The 19,514-nt window shown below is 42.0% G+C and overlaps 1 protein-coding gene across 1 annotated transcript; it reads left to right on the top strand.

The window, feature by feature from the left end:
• The first annotated feature begins 1,682 nt into the window (after positions 1-1,682).
• Positions 1,683-19,306, top strand: CUNH3orf33 (chromosome unknown C3orf33 homolog). Its single transcript, XM_015486930.2, has 4 exons — positions 1,683-2,058; positions 9,645-9,792; positions 14,357-14,517; positions 18,532-19,306. Exons 1-4 carry the CDS (start codon positions 2,014-2,016, stop codon positions 18,931-18,933), a joined length of 756 nt encoding a protein of 251 aa, XP_015342416.1. The 5' UTR covers positions 1,683-2,013; the 3' UTR covers positions 18,934-19,306.
• The last annotated feature ends 208 nt before the right edge of the window (positions 19,307-19,514 follow it).

The raw sequence follows: 19,514 nt of genomic DNA, 5'->3' as shown, positions 1-19,514 counted from the left end.
CTGGCCACCGTCCCTCCGAGCGCTGGTCGCTACCCTGGGCCGCGCGCGCCGCAGAGTGGGGGAATCACGGCCTTTTTGTGGTTTTTCTTTTTCATATATATAATATAATATAATATATATATGAAAAAAATATATTTTTGATAAACCTTTATTTTTTAAATTCATTTAAACGCGGTGCTGAGAATGGAACCCGGTGCCTCATCACACATGCCAGGCAGGTGTGCTGCCGCTCAGCCCCAGTCCCGGCCCCGGGCCTTTCTGTGATTTTTCTTATAGATATGGAGTATAGTTTCTCAAACGCTGTAACTATTCACCTATTACTTTTTCTCCAAAGAATAGAACTTTCTAAATCACCACACACACACACACACACTTTTTATTTTTAGTTATCGTAGTTGGTCTATTTGTCGCTCCGTTTACGATTCTGCAGGTGTCCCACATCTGTGCGGATGGGACCTGACCCTCTGGCCTTGAAAGACACCCTGGAGCAAGTGATAAAAGCCACAGAAGAGTCCTGGGGCCTGACGTTTGGGGAGGGAAAAGTGGTCAGGAGAGGCTGAGGAGGAGGAGCGGTGGGGATAGGAACCCAGATAAACTACGTGGCCCCAGGAAGGGAAGGAATGAGAGCTGGTTTTAGAAGGAATGATTAACTTAAAAATTCTGGGGAGAAGTTGAATGATTGAGCTTTAGGATGGCTCCGCAGCCAGGCAGCGTGGGCCATGTCTGTCTACAGTCCTGGGGCAGCCCCGTGCTCAGACTGCCACTTATTAAGTGCTAGATAAATGTACTTAGCCTCCGTGAGTGGATCTGATATATGTCAATCCATGAGGCCTTGCCTCTTGCGGTTCAGTGGGAATAGATGCGTGATTATTTCAAATTAAAAATTGGCCTCAGGGATGGGATGGGAGAGAGGCTCAGTGATCACGTGTGTGCTTAGCATGTGCAAGGTCCTGGGCTGCACGCACACAGATTGCCTCAGAACTATTGAGTTAGCACATAGGTTAAGTTAGTCCAAACTGTCCCCTGTGAATATTTTTATTCTCTTTTACTATGCACCTAGTTATTGAAAAAACAGTATGTTAGACTCTCACTCTTTTTGAGGGAGTCTATATTCCTATTTTTTTTATTAAAATTTTTTTTATTATTAGTTGTTCAAAACATTACAAAGCTCTTGACATATCATATTTCATACATTTGATTCACGCGGATTATGAACTCCCATTTTTACCCCATATACAAATTGCAGATTCACATCAGCTACACATCCACTTTTTTACATACTGCCATACTAGTGTATGTTGTATTCTGCTGCCTTTCCTATCCTCTACTATCCCCCCTCCCCTCCCCTCCCCTCCCATCTTCTCTCTCTACNTTTTTTTTCCTTTTCCCCTCATCCCGGGCTGGGGATGTGGCTCAAGTGGTAGCGTGCTCACCTATTTTTTTTTTTTTTTATATTGAAGTCCTTTAGATCTACTTCAGTTTAAATGAATCAATTTAAAAGCGTTACTGGGCTAGGGTTGTAGCTCAGTGGTAGAGTGCTTGCCTAGCATGTGTGAGGCACTGGGTTCAATCCTCAGCACCATATAAAAATAAATAAAATAAAGGTCTTAAAAATGAAAAAAAAAAGCATCACTAAGTTTTCCCTATCATTTACCCACATGTCTTTGTCAAGATGCTGTATTTTAATGTCTCAGTGTTAAGGTTTTCCTACCAAATAGTTAAATTCTCACATGAATGCAAGGTTATGCTCACAATGGTGGGCATAGAACAGAAGTATTAGACCCTTCATGATTCCAGGAATTGATGGGTGAAGTAATACTATCAAGTTACCATGCGAGCTGCAAAAAGACGGAGAGTAAGGGTGGACAGAGTTTTGGGAAGAAATGGGCCATCACTGGGAGGATGTGCATTATTTGCACAGTTTTCCCTCTTAATTAGCACCTTCACTATTGTGACTGAGAATTACTGAGAATTAATCATTAAATCTCTTTTCCGTAGAACATCAGCACTGGAATGGCCATAGCTGGAATAATATTATTTGTTAGAAGTGTTCGACTGGTGAGTTGAAAAATGAAAAAAAGACAATAGGCGATTTATTCTCACTTTAAATAGTTTTTATCTCAAGTGGCGTATCGTTTTGTTACTTGTATTGGAAGCTTTTAAATAGTATTTTACAACAGTGGGCAAATTTTAAGATCTTAGTGTAAAAGTAATATGCACAGGATTTTACAGAAAGCAACTGTAGCCTGCATTTCCTTAATCACTTCTCTTGCACTTACATATGAATCTGAGCCAGGTATGGCAGCACACACCTGTAATCCCAGCGGCTTGGGAGGCTGAGGCCAGAGGATAGCAAGTTTAAGACCAACCTCAGCAACTTAGCAAGGCCCTAAGCAACTTAGTGAGACCCTGTCTCAAAATAAAAAATAAAAATGTCTGAGGATGTGGCTCACTGATAGAGCATTCAATCTCCCCAACCAAAAAAAAAAAAAAAAAGAGAGAGAGAGAGAGAGAAAAAAGGATTAGTTTGTTAAAATGTTATAATTACTAAATTTGCATTCCAGACACTGTGAAATATCTTAAAAAGCATTTTCTACAGTTTAATTATGTCCCTTGGCATATTTAAACTGTAGAAAATAATTCATGCTTTCAGATCTTTTTTTTTTTTAAATTTTGTTGACAGGGGTGCTGGGGTTGTGGCTCAGTGGTAGAGCTCTTGCCTAGCATGCACGAGGCACTGGATTTGATCCTCAGCACCCCATAAATGTAAAATAAAGATATTGTGTCCACCTAAAACTAAAAAATTAAATATTTTTTTAAAATTTTTGTTGTCATTTTGGCCCTTTTGACCATGCTTTAATCATAGACATGGTGGAAATCCATTTGATAATTTGTATTGGTCAACCTTTCATCACTGTGACCTAAGTTAATTTTGGCTCATGGTTTCAGAGGTTCAGTTCATGGTAGGTTACCACCATTGCTCTGGGCCCAAGGTGAGGCAGACCATCATGGTGAAAGGACTTGGTGGAGGAGTGCTAATCTGTTCATGGTAGCTGGGAAGCAGAGAGTGGGGGAAGGGACCACAGGGAAGCCCCTAGTGACCTACGTCCTCCAGCCATACCCCACGTGCCTACAGTCACCACCCAGACAGTTCATTCAAACTAGGATGGACTGATTAGGTTACAGCTCTCACAATCTAAGTCCAGATTGACAAGTATATTTTTTTCAGTTTTTTTTTTAATTGTGGTAAGATAATTTATATCTTAATCACTTCTAAATGCACAGAAAGTTCAGGGGTATTAAGTACCTTCGTATTGTGTGTGATCATCATCACTTCTTTAGAACTTCTTCATCTTGCAAAACCGAAACTCTATACCCATAAAACAATAGCTCCCCTTCCCCTGGCCCCCAACCCCTGGCGACCATCATCCTCTTTCTATCTATGATTTTACTAATCTAGGACCTCTTATGAGTGGAACCAGACTGTTTTGGGGGTTTCTTTTTCTTTTAGATTGTCTTAATTTACTGAGCATTATGTTCTCTGTCTTCATCCATATTGTAGCATGTATTAAAATTTTTTAAGACTTCTCATCTTCTGTGGTATATGTGTGTACCACATTCCTCTGTTGATGGGCACCGGATTGCTGCAACATTTTAGCTATTGTGATTAATGCTGCTTTGACCAACAATGTACAAATATCTCTTTGAGATCCTGCTTTCAATTCTTTTGGGTCTGTACACCGAAGTGAATTTGCTGGATCATATGTCAATTGTATTTTTAATTTTTGGAGGAACTGCCATTCTGTTTCCTGTAGTGGCTGCGTTATTTTACGTCCCCACCAGCTGTGCATGAGGGTTTCCATTCCTGCACAGTCTCATCAATACTTGTTATTTTCTGCTGTTTGGATAGGAGCCGATCAAATGGGTACCAGTGATTTTTTTTTTTTTTACTGTGGTTTTGATTTTCATTTGCATTTCCCTGGTGATATTTGCATTTCCCTAGTGTTGTTGAACATGTTTTCATGGTTTTTTGGCTTTCATATATCTTCTTTGAGAAGTGTTTATGCTTTTTGCCCATTTTTTAATCCAGTTGCTTGGTTTTTGTTGTTGAGTTTTAGGAGTTTTACATATTTTCTGAATATTCATCCCTTACTTGGTATTTGATTTGCAAATATTCCCTTCCCTTCTGTAGACTGTTTTTTCACTCTTGACAACATCCATCCAGGGGAGTTTTAAATTTTTCATGAAATCTGGTCTGTTTTTTCCTGTATTGCCTGTGCCTTTGGAGTCACATCTGAGATAAATCATTGCCAATTCAATGTCACTAACCTTTTTGTCCTATATTTTGTTTTAAGAGTTTTGAAGTTTTAGGTGTTCTATTTCGATCTTTAATCCATTTTAATTAATTTTTGTAGGTGGACTAAGAAAAAAGAAAATAGACTCGAATGACTAAGGTCAAATGAAAGTGGGTATATTACTACCAATTCTACAGAAATAAGGACTATAAGAGAGTACTGTGGAGCTGGGGATGTGGCTCAGTAGTAGAGTGCTTGCATAGCATGCACAGGGCCCTGGGTTCAATCCCAAAAAATCACACACACACACACACACAAAATAGAGTAATATGATACATCAAATTGGGTAATGTACATGAAATGAATAAATTCCTAGAAACTCAAAGACTGAATCATGAAGAAATAGAAAATCTGAATAGACCTATATAGTAAGGTTAAATGAGTAATCACAAATCTCCCAAGAAAGAAAAGCACTGTTCTTGTTGGCTTCACTGTTGAATTCTAGCAGACATTTAAAGAACTAAGCAAACCTTCTCAAACTTTTCCCCAGAATTCAAGAGGATAAATACTTGTTAACCAGTCTTTGAAGCTAGCATTCCGCTGATGCAAAAGCCAAAGAAAAAAACCACAGACCAATATTCCTTGTGAACCTTATGCAAAAATATCCTGAACTGAATGCTAGCAAACCAACTCCTACCTTATACTAAAAGGATTATGCATCCTAACCAAGTGGGATTTATTCCTGGAATGTAAAGATGGTTCAACATACAAAGATCAATCAACATAATACACCACATTAGTTGACTGTGAGGGAAAAAAATAGGTGAAAAGCACCCAACAGCTAGGAATAGAAAACGTAAAAGCCACACCATGAACATCATACACAGTGGTAAAAGACCGAGAGCTTTTCCTCTTAGATCAGGAACAGGGCAAGGAGGCCCACTCTCGCTACTTCTATTTGGCATATTTCTTTTCCTTGCCTGATTGCTGTGGCTAGAACTTCCAACGTTTTGTGTACATAGTTTCATTTAATGCTGATGATGGTCCTGTGAACAAGGTAGTCTTGTACTTGGTACCCAGGTAGATGAGGAGCTGCATGGATACTTAGAGAAGATCATCCCTCATAGCTGGATTTCAATGTGTGTCTTCTTGAATTTGAAACCCTTGCATTTTCTTTCTGTGGGAAGCTTCCAGCTTTCTCCATTTGTCCTCAGGACATCTCCTTCAGTGTCTGAAGCTCAGACACCGCATTTCCTTTCTGCCTTTTCAGGAGACTGGCAGTGTTTATCACAGGTTCAGGACTCATTTCCTTTCAAGGTGTCCTCCCGTGTCATGTGTCCCTGTACTTTGGGTCTTTTCCTTTTAGCCCCTTACCATGGATCCTTTACCTAAGCCTGAGCCTGGTTGTATCTTGCTCGATGCTGTTCCCGGGCTGTTTGGTGTAGGGCGTGTCCCAGCAGCTCAGCCTTGAGCTTCCTCCTGCTGCAGGATCCAGAGGAGCAGAGGCCTAGGGTCTTTCTCACGTAGAAGGTGAGCTCCTTGAGAGCAGGAACACAGAGCCTCGTTTCTCTTCCCTCCCTCTGCTCCTCTGTGAGTTCTAAACTCCAAACCTGAGGCTTGTTTGATTGTAGTCCTATGTCCTGTAGCAGCGACCCCTCAGAGTTGAGAGGCAGGTTCTTGAAGATGTCTTTAAGGCCTCTCTGCCCCTTTCTTGTGCTCCCTGGGCAAGATGCTCTTGGTTCTCTACTGATGTGGCTTCTGGCTCTTTTCCCTCCCCTTTGGCCTTGTTCTGGTCTGTCAAAGCCTTGACCAGAGGGCTGATTTAGGGAATTCATTCTGTCTTCTCTTGTTCTGGGTCCTATTTCTAATGATGGTGCCCCAGGTTGAAAGTCTTTATTTTGGAAGAAGTCTTTATTTAAAGGGAGTGGGTTGCACTTTTTTTTTTTTTTTATGTTTTCTATTTTGCCATCTTTATCACACTTCCTCATTTTGAGTTCACAGTTCCTAAAACCTCCAAAGCTTTTTACATTTTCTGCTATAAATTAATCCTTGCTCCTTCTTAATTAGTTCCAGGGCAGACATTCATATTTTGGGCCATTCTGGTTGCTGAGAGCCCTCTGAACACTTACTGGGCCTCTGGTGTTACGTCCCTGCCATCCTGATGCTGGGTCCTGATGCTGGGTCCTGATGAGGCACTCAGGTGGTTGGTGGCTGTATCAGACTGGAGAGGACCCTCGTCAGAATTCCACAGCTTGTTTCCTGAGTGCTCCTGCCCATTGCAGTCCCTGAGTGATGTCCCAGCCTGAGAGCTGTCTGACGTGGTGACATCTGACCCACGATGGTGTCCCCCATTTGCCGCAGATGCTGAGAGCCACGGCCGAGTCTGTATGGCCCCTGGCATTTTGCCAACAGTATTGATTGACAGGCGAGGCATTACTATCTGCCTCTGCCGCAACTTTTGAGTTCTCGCACTATTTTGGAGTTCTCGTGGGGATTTCCGGGGATTCCCCGAGAGTTCCCATTGGTTGGGGAAGTGCAGGAGGAGGGATTTCCGAGAGAGATATTTCCGGCTGGGGGTTCCTGGAGAAGCCTCGTGGCGTTCGGGAGGATTCCCCGGGAGCTGTGTGAAGTGTTTTCCTGCAGTTTAAAAATAAAGTTTGTTCCTGCTTCAGTGGCTCGTGATTTGTGCCCAGCCAGACTGCGGCATGGCTCTCAGCACCCATTTTCATGTCATAGGCAACCGTGTCAGGAGACCCAGACTCTGGTTTGATTTAATACTTTCCCTCTTATTTATATTCTGCATATTCCACCTTCTCAAGTGAATATTGACAGTAGATCTAGAATCTGTTTCCTCCCTGCTTCTTTTTTTTTTTAAATTGATTTTATTTTTTTAAATACACGACAGCAGAATGCATTACAATTTTTTTTTTTTGCTTTTTAAAGATAGTTTATTTTAATTTTTATTATTGGTTGTTCAAAACATTACAAAGCTCTTGATATATCATATTTCATACATTTGATTCAAGTGGGTTATGAACTCCCATTTTTACCCCGTATACAGATTGCAGAATCACATCGGTTACACATCCACTGTTTTACATATTGCCATACTTGCACTAAAAAATGACAAAATCATGGAATTTGCAGGGAAATGGATGGCATTAGAGCAGATTATGCTAAGTGAAGCTAGCCAATCATTACAATTCTTAATACACATATAGAGCACAATTTTTCATAAAGAATGTTTCTTTCATAAAGAATGTTCACGCCAATTCATGTCTTCATACATGTACTTTTTTGCATTACAATTCTTATTACACATATACAGCACAATTTTTCATATCTCTGGTTGTATATAAACTATGTTGACACCCAATTTGTGTCTTCATACATGTACTTTGGATAACAATGTCCATCACATTCCACCATCCTTGCTAACCCCCTCTCTCCTCCCTTTCCCTCCCACCCCTCTGCCTCCCACCTCTCTGCCCTATCTAGAATTCGTCTCTTCCTCCAATGCTCCCCCTCCCTACCCCACTATGAGTCAGCCTCCTTATATCAGAGAAAACATTTGGCATTTTTTTGGGGGGGGATTGGCTAACTTCACTTAGCATTATCTTTTCCAACGCCATCCATTTACCTGCAAATTTTATAACATTCATTTATGTTTGATCTAGATTCACCACTTAGTAATGTTTTTCCACAGCTGTTCTCTCTCCCTCTGCAAAACCATTTGGAAACAAGTGTGGATGTACCCAGGACCTCTTCTCAATGTACTTCCTAACAACAAGGATGCTCTCCTGTGTGCACATTGACGTCATCACTTTTCGTACATTTAACATTCTTGTCATGATATTTTCTAAAATACAGTTCATACTCTGATTTTCTCAAAAATGTCCTTAATTATTGCATTGTCCAAATCCAAAATTTGGTAAAGAATCATACATGTGGGCTGGAAGTATAGCTTAGTTGGTAGAGTGCTTGCCTTGCATGCACAAACCTTGGGTTCAATCTCCAGTACCACCAAAAAAAAAAAAAAAAAGAATCATACATTGTAACCAATTCTGTCTCATTAGTCTCTGATTCTAGAATATTACTCCCACTTGCTTTTCTTTCAGTTTTTGTCTCATGATACTGACGTTTTAGAGTTCATGCTTGTTGTCTTGTAGAATGTCTGATGTTCTGGATTTGTCTGTTTCTTTATTAAATTCAATGTATATACTTTGGTGGTGGTGTGTACTTTCTATTTTATTACATCAAGATTCATAATGCCAGTTCACCCTATAATATTATGACCTAATAAAACTAGCAATAATCTCTTAGTATCCAGTACCTAGCCCAGCACATATCCAGATTTCCTTAATTGTCACTTGGTGTCTTTTTAAAATAGATGATCTAGCCAAGAATGGTAACACATGCCTGTAATCCGAGCAACTCAGGAGGCTGATGCAGGATGATTGAAAGTTCAAGGGCAGCCTCGGCAACTTAATGAGGCTTTCAGCAACTGAGGCCCTACCTCAAAATAAAAAATAAAAAGGGTTAGGGATGTGGCTCAGTGATTAAGTGCCACTGATACCTAGTACCCAAAATAAGTTCCTCATACCAAAAATAAAATAAAAATGGATGTCTGTCCAAATCAGAATCCCAAGGTTCCATATATTGTATTTGTTGTATTTCTTAAGTCTCTTTTGTTTATAACACACACACACGCACACGCACGCATAACCCCTATTCCCTCAAGCCATTGGTTTGGTAGGCAAGCACCTAATTTATCTGTCACGATGCTCCACACTCTGGACTTCTCTGCCCCATTATTCTTATTTTTCAAAGACATTGGCTCTGCTTCACCATCTTAGGAAGCTGGGTTCTAACATATCCTTCTGTTAGGCGAGGTCCCTAACTAGTCATGATGGTGAATGAGGCTTTTACATCGGGAATGTAGAAGTGTCCACCACCCCAGACTTCCCCTTGGTGGTAGGGATGGAGGTAGATTCCTAATGTTGGCCTTTTTTCCCTTTAAAACAAAAAACAAAAAACTTTGGCTTTTAAGTTAGAAGTGTTGTTGGTTAAGGGTCTTGTCTAATTTAATTTGACATAGCTGTGTTTAGGTTTTAGGGGTAATGTCTCATATACTGTAGTTTGAAAGAGAAAAATAGTGAACAGGGAGTTCTGATGTTTCTTTGCACACTTTTAATTAAATCATGCCTCAGTATTAATATGAAATTAAGAACTAAATTTAAATTTTTCAATATGTCTTCTTGTTAAATATTTAAATGGTAATTTCACACTTTTGAATTTTAAATTAAAATGATAATAAAAAATTGTGTTTTTCTCTTTCTAAATCAACAGACATCAAAGTTTACACACTCTTCAGATATCCCAGTAGAATTTATAAGAAAGCATGTTAAACTCCGAGGACGATTACACCGGATAACTGAGGATGGTTTAGAAATTGAACATATTCCTATTACTTTGCCTCTCATATCTTCATGGAGAAGTAAGTAAGATGCAAGAACAAACCAAATAACTATTGCAGTTATTACTATTATGTGAAATAACTAGGTGGTATTTAGAAAATAGCAAAAAATGTCATTTTAGTTCCTATTATCCTCTGTGGCCCATGAGAGAACGTCCAAACCCTGGCCTGAGGTGAGGAACTCTTTCTTTGGCTCCAGGTTTCCTTCTTCTCTTCCTTCTCTTTTTATGAACTCCACAGTCTTTCAGGGACTGGGCTCTTCACTCCACATGTGCTGGCCATCTGCTGGGTCTGGGCTGAATTCTGTACATGCCCAGGAAGCAAACCTGGCCGCCCAGCCTTGGTGCTCTGGGTGCTGGTGGTCCTAGTGGAAGACAGTGGATGACAGGAAAGGCTGTCCTAGGCCCTGTGAAGGAACGGAACAGGTCCTGGGGGCCGTGGGGACAGGGGCAGCTACAGGACAGAGGAGACAAGAAGGCCCCCTGAGGAGGAGCACTGAAGAAACTGAGGGCTGCCACCAGGGCAGAGGGCATCAGCTTGAAGTTTTGATAAGGTGCCTGACCTGGCTGAGGCACAGGGAGGAGGGAGTGAGAGGAACCAGGGGGGCCTTTGGGGTGGGCATGAGCCAGGTCCCTGTGCACCTTTGGGAAACCGTTTTAACTCCCTGTGGAGCTGTCCTCTATTGGAGCTGGCCTCTACCGTGTTTGCTATGACAAATGCAATATGACACTCGCCTTTTCCTGTAGTTATTATGGGATGAGGTTTATGTACCACTGAACTACAAGCCCCTGAAGGGCAGAACCTTCTCCTATTATCTTGATATTCAGGCACTAGAAAAAGACTATTAGAGAGAACTGGTAAAATTTGTCCAGTGAATTAATTTAGTTCTACTTAAAGATCTTAGTACTATTTTAATTTCATGAAGAAAAATGTTTTCTTTTCTTTTTTACTTAAACTCTGTTGTTGAGGTTCAGCTAGAGGAATAAGATGAATTCTTTGCCCTGAACATACCTCACACCTCAGTTCTTTCAGTGAGCCAGAGGAAATGTGCACAGCTGGAGGGGGTCTTGCCTGAAGGAGGCCCAAGAGTTCTCAGCTCTGAGCGAGGCTCCTGTGTCCCCAGGCAGTGCCGTGCAGTTCTGGAACAGCCTGGCTCTGGGAACCAGGCCCCTTCCCTTTGTTTGCCTGCCTGTGCTGGGCCTGACAGCAGGGGTGACGTTCATGCCGGGATCCGTGGCCTTGCAGGGGCATAGGTGTTCAGTGTTGTCAGTGGGTCTTACACAAATCATAGTGTGTCTCTGTGACTCAGTGCACAGAACCAGAACCTTAGAGATTAAAGGGGCCTGGGAAACCCCAATGCCCGACTGATTTCCTCCCTATGTGTTTTTAGTATTTTCTGTGGAGACTGGCATCAGTCACCTTCCCACACTGCAAGGGGATGTAGCCGAGTGGCAGAGCACCTGTCTGCCTGCTCCAAGCTGAGTTCTACCCCACACAGGGGTGTGTATGTGTGTGTGTGTGTGTGTGTGTAAGACCTGCCCCATGGCCTAACCTCCTCCCACCAGACCCCCCCGCTCTTAAAGGCTGCCACCTCCTGATAGCAGCAAGCTAGAGGCCTTTGGGGATCTTCCATTCCCAACCTGAAGCAAAATTAAATGTCCTGCATAATAGCCATCTAGCTAATAATGGATGAAATAAGCCAGAAAACATTTTCAATGGCTCTGTCCAGAGGTCCGGGTGTAGCCAGTACAAATTAAGGAAACAGACACATGTGTTCCACCTCCCAATAGATGCCAACCACCTGTCTCTTATGGTAACACTAATTCCTGTTTGGGGGACCGACGTGTATTGCTTGCTCAAATAAGAAAGATCATTTTGCATTTTCAGAAGTGAAACCTAGTTACGTATAAGTTGGTGTTGGAACTAGGAAGTTCTAGAGCAAGCACATTTTGAATATGAGACACTGGAGCATCTTCTTCTTCCTCTAAAGCTGGGCTGTGGCCCCATGGTTGAGTGTTTGCTGCTTTCCCTGCTTGTTCTGTGTGGCCTGTGTGGTAGAAATGGGCTGTGGACATGTTGTGAGGATGCGACCCAGGCCCTGATCCTGAGGCCGTTGTCCCAGGTTTGGTTCCAGTGCAGAGGTGCCTGGCCTGGGGGACATGCCCTGCCTTTGTTCCTAGTTATGGTTTCCACCTCTGCCCAACAGGGACTTAGAAGATGGCCAGGACCCCTTCCTCATGACTCCTCTGTCCCCCATTACTGTGATCTTTTCCTTGATGTATGTGAATGAGGAGGAGCAAACACATACTCAGCTTCAAATCTTTGAAGCAAAGCAGAAGGGAGGCTCCAGGGAATGAAAGGACCCAGCGGGAGGGAGGGAGGGAGGAAAAGAGAGGGAGGAGGGCAGTGGGACCCAAGTATGGTCTGGGCATGGATGAAGTCGTCATAACAAAACCCAGTATGCTGTGCAGTTGACATGCGCTAATAATTAGAACTTTAACAAACAAATATATAATATTTAACAAACTGAACCCTTTGGGACGCTTGGTCCCTCCAGCAGATATTTAGTGCTTGCCTCCTTTCCTGTGTGGCCTCAGTATGCAATGGGCAGCCTCCTCCCATGATCACAAAACCTGCAGTGCCGTAAGGAAACTATCCACAGCTTCTCTTAGCATTGGTGTTTTTTTTTTAAAAAAATTGACATGAGTACATGACACCAGGATGAGACTCCTGTCTTGTCAAGTTGTTGTCATGGATTCATTTATACTATTATAACTGTGTAGCAGTTGTACACAGTTGTATAATTGTGAGATTATTTACAACAAATCCATTTTTACATCATGTGCTGTTTTTCCAGAAATTAAAAATATTTAATCACAAAGCTTCCTACCCATCTCTGGAAGCAGAAGTGCGGAGACTCCTCGGTGGCAGCCTCCCCTTGGTCTTTCCTTTACTTGACATACTTCCTGCTCCTTCCCTGTTTCTGTGTTCGCTCCCAAGACCTGGTCCCACCTTCAACCTGCTCAGTGGCCTCAGCATCTTCTTGTCATCCCACCCAGTATGCACTGGGCTTTTTAAAAAATGCTTGCAGAAAAGATTTGTTGAAGGGCTGGGAAGATGGAACGGTTCACATCACAAAAACAAAACTCAAAAGTAATGGATTAGAAATCATAGACTTCTAAAAGTAACGCTTGCTTTTCCAAAAAAACTCCAATGTCTTGGTGGAACCGTACTGTGGGTCTGTCTTACCTAATGCGTAGATTTGCTTCTGGAAGATTTCTTGTTCAGTTCTTATTGACCACTTCATATTTTAAATGCTCAACAGGGAATTTCCTTGTTCGAGGGAACTCAGTGACCTTTACCAAGGGAGGACTTAGGCATGAAGACTCAAGGTCTAGTTGGAATTTGAGTCAGACCATTCACTTCCTGCTCTGGTCTCACATTGTGGGGTCTTTTACAGGAAGGTGGCTGGTGGTGGTGGCTTCTGAGGGGGTTGGAGGAGACCTCGGAGTGTTTAGGCTTCTCTTGCTCATTGGGTGCCATCTCATCTTTCATTGCATGTTCTACTTTAATTTAATTGTTATATTTACCGTATCACAGGCTTTTGCAAAGGGTACATTCTCTTTCCTACACCTTTTGATGTTTCTCTAGCTGAAACCCAAGGTGACAGTTTTAAGATGCCCATGTTTGAAGGAGAATGTATGTCCAGTGTCACATAACAGGGTTCTTCTTGAATGCAAATAGTATTTTTCCCCTAGAAATTAGATGAGCAGAACTTTCTACTTTCCATCACTTTATAAGTGATCTATAAATGTTAAATATATAATTTCTTCTTTTTTTAAAAGACACTAAATTTTTTAAAATTCCTTTTTGGAAAATTACAAACTTTTTTCTTAAAATAAAATTCTAAGCAGGGCATGGTGGTGCATGCCTGTATTTCCAGCACTGGGGAGGCTGTGTCAGTAGGGTCTTGAGCCCAGAGCTGGAGGCCAGCCAGGGCAACAGTGAGAACCTGTCATCTAAAAATAAATAAATAACAGATAAATACATTTTGATATTAAAGTTAAATTGGTTAAAAGTTTATGAAGGGTTTGGATAAATAGATCTTCATACTGAATATAAATTGACAAAATTCTGATTGGAAGTCAGTTTTGCAAAATATGAAAAGGTTATAATAATGTTGATACAGATCAGTACTCCAGCCCTTGTAGCTAAACCCTTATCAATGATGAAGCTGTTTTTACAGTGCTGGGGTAGCAGCAGCCTGTGTTACTGAACGCATGCCCTTATCTAGCTTTATGTGCACATCTGTAGAAATGCCTCCAGAAGGTTGAAGAAGATGGTTAAGTGGTTTAAATCTCCTCCTACCCTGGAGCTTTCTGGAATGGTTTTTAAAATTCCTCCATCTGTTATACATTTGTATTGTTCTGAAAGAAAACTTGAACATAAAACTAGGTGAACCTGAACTTAGAGTATTTATAGATAGGACAGTGTTTGGAGTTTCTCTGGGGGTGGGGCAGACAGCTATGGGACTTGCTTTTGCAGCCTGTTCCTAACCCTACTCTCCTCTTCGTGGCCTGCTCAGAGGAGCCCCAGGGCCTCTTGCTGGTGAGGCTGGCGGGAGTGGCGCTCACGGAGCCGGGGAGGCTGTGGCTGCAGGAGGAATTGCGGCCTTCCCAGCTGCTGTGGTTCCAGTTGCTTGGGAGGGAGGACGAGACACTCTTCTGCTACCTCTTAGTAAATAAGGTAAGAAGTATGAGCAGTAACTAGCAATCTTCTGTGCTTATTATCCATATGTAAGTAATTAACTGTTACTTTCAATATGAACGGGACTCAGCATTTTGGTTTTTTGAGCTGTTGTGAATAGTGACCACACATCGAGTGCCAGCTGTTTCACATATAAATGTTACCAATGTTTGTTATGTGTCTGTTTTATGTTCGTTATTGAAAAAATGGAAATTTATTTCTAAAGGCACCCTTTGAATCATTAGTGACATTGGCCTTGGTAATTGAGAGTATTTACACCTTCGCAGATGTGCAGTGCCTCAGGTCACCATGCTGAGTGGCCGCTGTCACAGCTGGGGGACATGCGGTGCTTCTGCAGGCCAGCACTGCTCAGTCTGGTCCAGTTCCCTGCCTTGTCGAGCGGTGGAAACTCAGAAGCTGCACAAGTGAAAACGCCGTCATCTGGGGCCTTAGGAATTGCAGTTTGGAAACACAGCCTTGGTCAGCTCTGAGTCAGCCTTTGAAGAAGGAAGGGAAAAATGGGGGCTTATGTTGAGCCGGCAGAGCTGATTTATTACAAGAGAGTAAAAATTCTGTCCTGAGGAAGCTACTCTTGAGTTGAGAACAGGTGCTGTGTGACAGGAACTGTGCGGCCATGGAGGACGAGATGTGTGTGCTTCGCACAGGGTCTGTGACATGGGTCCAGTGGCCGCTCATGGGCAGGCTGCCTCTGGCACAGCCTGAGTGTGTTCCGGTGCCCTCAGGTTCCCTGGCTGCAGCTGAGTCCCGTGGAGGCCCTGCCTCTGTGGCCCCCAGACTCCAGGGAGTCTTTCAGCCTGGCGTCTCTCGTGGTTTTCACAGTTGGTGGAGATGTCATGTACCCTGTCTTTTGACACTAGAGCCAAGCATTTTAAGTCCTGTTTCTGGCCCGAGGCCAGTCCTCTAAAGAGCTCCTCAGAGCTTTCTCACCAGTGTAACAGGTTGTAGCCTGTGGGAAGGGGGTCCTGGAGCCTCCTCTCTGCCGAACCCCTGTCCAGGGTCTGTGACATGCTTTTTCTTTTTTTTTGGTGGGGGGTGGGGGGCAGTTGCAGGATACTGGGGATTGAACTCAGGGTCACTTGACCACTGAGCCACTATTTTGTACTTTAATCAGAGAGAGGGTCTCACTGAGTTGCTTAGGACCTCACTTTTGCTAAGGCCAGCTTTGAATTGGCAATCCTCCTGCCTCAGCCTCCCAAACTGCTGGGATTACAGTCGTGTACCACCGCGCCCCACACATGCTTTCTTTTGATGGGCAAAGCTAGCTATTACTCCTTGGTCACTTCAGTGACATTCAGCTGTTAAATTATAATTATGATTGTATAATTTAAAAAGAAAATTATAATTATGAAGACTGTAACTACCACGGAGTCCTTTAAAATAAAAAAGTCCAGTTTCCCCAATACCCTGATAAATTGTTTTTCTGCAGTTAAGTTTCCTTATGCTGAGAATGGAAACCGAGGAACTGGCCCCAAGGCCTGGGCAGCACAGCAAGGCGGGACCTGGAACTGTGACCTGCCCTGGGCCAGCTCTGCCTAGCTCAGCACGCAGGTGCACTTCCTGTCTCATGTCCTGCTGTACCCTCCCCTCTTCTACCACTGCCCATGTCTCTGGGCCCCCTGAAGATGCAGATCTGATCTGTCTCCCTCCCCTGGTCTCTGCCTCTCCAGCTTCAGTTGAGTTGCGAGCAGCGCAGCTTTGGATTCCAGGAACAGCGACGCAGAAAAAAGTTTATGGCTTAATATTTTTTAAAAAACAGAAACAAAATTGTACCCAAACTGATTTCTGACTGTTTTCAGAGCCTGCCCTTGTGGGTGTTCACTGGAGAGAGAGTGTGGGAAAACGAAGTGGGAGAAGTGCAGTGGCAGGGGGAAGAGCAGGGTGTCTTAGTTTTAAAGGCTAAGTTGGTAGAATGCTTGCCTTGCATGTACAAGGTCCTGAGTTCAATCCCCAACACCACAAAAAAATAAAAACATTAATTTCACTGGTTAGTTATATCATACAAATATGTATTTAACATATTTAAAAAATAAATAAAGTCCTTTATCATATAACATAATGTGACATTGTTAATGTGACATTGTTAAGGCAAGATTGCAATAAATCAAGTCTGTGTTAAACCAGGAGACGGAAACTTTATTCACCAGTTGGCGGTTTGGATCCACCAGCTGGTGGGCCAAGGGGTAGGCTGCAAGTCTACACCCTTTGACCCCCTCCTGGGGTTTGAGTACACCTTTTATAGTTCAAAACCATGTTAAAGCATAAGTGGCTGTTGCTATGATTCAAAACTATAAACAAACGTCATGTGATCTAAAATCATAAGCAGAAAAGAATGGGCCAAAACGTCCCTAGTTGTGTACAAGTATAGAATGGTTACTAAACTCTAGACAATCAACCTCTGACAGGGTACATTGTCCAAGAAAAATGGGAATTGAAGAGAGAACACTTTCACATTGTAAAAGAATTGCCATTTTGTATTGCCAAACATGCTATGCTAAGCAACAGTTGATGGGTACAGAGGCACGGCTTTCCCTGGGAGAAGCATTTCTTCTGTATGAGGAGTCTCAGAGCAAAATGGATTCTGTTCTGTCATTGCCCATATGGCCTGGCCCATAACAATATGTCAAACAAGAACAAGGAAATAAAGTCAGAGGAAAAGGATTATGATTTTAAACCCGGTGTGGTGGTGCATGCCTATAATCCCAGATACTTAGGCTGAGGCAGGAGGATCAAAGACTAGCCTCAGCAATTTGGGGAGACTTGCTTCCAAATTAAAAAATTTTTAAATGGATGCTGGGCGCTGTGATGCACACCTGTAATCCCAGCAGCTTGGGAGGCTAAGGCAGGAGAATCACAAGTTCAAAGCCAGCCTCAGCAAAAGTGAGGTGCTAAGCAACTCAGTGAGACCCTCTCTAAATAAAGTACAAGGAAAAAAGACTGGGGATGTGGCTCAGTGGTCAAGTGCCCCTGAGTTCAATCCTGGTAACCTCCTCAAAAAGTATAAACAAAAATAAAAAAAGCTGAGGATGTAGCTCAGTGGTAAGCACCCTTGGGTTCTATCCCCAGTAGGACTAAATAAATGAATGGATGAAACTATTACTTTATTTCTTTATATGGTCTTATAAAATGTTTCCTGGTTTAAAATCTGGAGTTTTCACATTTTTAGAACTTAATTGTGGGGGCTGGGATTGTGGCTCAGCAGTAGAGCGCTTGCTTAGCACAGGTGGAGCGGGACCCAGGTTCCATCCTCAGCACCACATTAAAAAAAAAAAAAGGCATTGTGCTATGTCCATCTACACCTAAAAAATAAATATTTTTTTTTAAAAAGAACTTAGTTGTGAATTACTTGTCTAATGGTAAGATTATTTTATTAGATTAAAATCCCACAAGGACTATAAAAATTGCTAAACAGGATCTCTTTCATATGATGAATTACTGGGGAGGAAATCCATTTATCTAGTTTCTTTAGGAAAACATTCCCAATTCTTTCTTATTTTTTATTTTGAGATAGGTTCTCACATTAAGTTTCTAAGGCTGGCTTTGAACTTGTGATTCTCCTGCCTCAGTCTCCTAAGCAGCTGGAATTTCAGGCATGCACCACGGAGCCTGGACTGTTTTTAATTTCTTTAGTTTCTTTTGCTTGCTTTCATCGAGACTTCTGCTTCCTGCCCCACCATCCCATAAACAGCACCACTAAGCCAAGAAAGTATGTTCTATGCCTGGCTGCTGCTGCACCTCTTTGGGTTAGAGACCAAGGAGTTGTGAAATCCATCTTATATAGGAAGTACCTTGACTTTGAGCAAGGTTTTCTTCTGTATAATTCTCAAATTTAGCAGTAGCTATTTTAAGTTCTTGACCCTTTTGTTAGACAGTTTGGCTTTTTTTTTTTTTTTCTAGAGGACTAAAATTGATGAATGACTGATTTTAAGGTAAATCTGATGTTATGGGATAATAATAATTTTATTAAATAATTGTAAATTTTTTTTTTAATTCAAGGGTAGATATTTTAGTGTGAATCTGAATGAAGAGATTTTGAGAAGAGGCCTGGGCAAAACTGTTCTTGTGAAAGGGCTAAATCATGACACTAACACCTATTGGAAAATTCACAGAAACTTACTTAAAGCCGAATTAACAGCCTTAAGAAAAGGAGTAGGAATATGGAAGGAAGAATCTGAAAAAGAAAATTACTTGGAAAAATTCAAAGACTCCTGGAGAAAAATATGGAAAAAAGACAGTTACTTGGAAACAACTGGAGCAGATTTCAACCTGAAAAAAGACAGTTATTATGACAAATTCAGAAGAACTTATGAAATGTGGAAGGACAGCATGAGCAACCACTCCTTAGTGCTGAAAATCAGAGAACTTCTTAGTTGCTTACACTTTCGTAGAAAAGGGTGAAACAAATACGCAGGAGATCCAGAGGCAATCTGTGAAGACTAAGTTGTAAATATGTGCCCCTCTTTGAGTTGAATGAAAATTTCCCCAGATGATCAAAGTTGTGTCTGTTGGCATTTAAACATTAAAACAATTGCTGTTGTAAGTATAATATCAAACTTGATTTAAATAAGTTTTGATTAATATGCTGTAGGAAAAACAAAACAGTAAAAGGTTACCAACGTGAAGGATGTACATAATGCTTGAAAAGTAAGAAAAGGTTAACTATGGGCTGTTGGGTTGTTTTGGGCAGGCATACTTAATTTTTGTTGAAAGGATATTTGCTTCCTTTTCCAGTTTTATCAACTTTCATCATACAATAAAGGAATTCTTCCCACCTGTGTCCAAGGCTGCTTTCCTCCCAGCTGCTTTCTAACTATGAATCTGGGGCAGTGCCAGGATAGGTCACAGAGACCACTCTGTTGTTTGAAGCGGGAGGGGACATCCTGGAGGGAACATCCGGAGGAGGATAACAAGAAACCAGGTGCTGAATGCAAAGAACCGGATGCCTCTGGACACTTTGGGTTCCTGAAGCTGGGGTACTT

This window comes from Marmota marmota, unplaced genomic scaffold (genome assembly GCF_001458135.2).
Source record: "Marmota marmota marmota unplaced genomic scaffold, marMar, whole genome shotgun sequence".
Lineage (NCBI taxonomy): Eukaryota > Metazoa > Chordata > Mammalia > Rodentia > Sciuridae > Marmota > Marmota marmota.
Note: the sequence above shows the minus strand (reverse complement) of the source record. Positions and strands in the feature narration are given on the sequence as shown.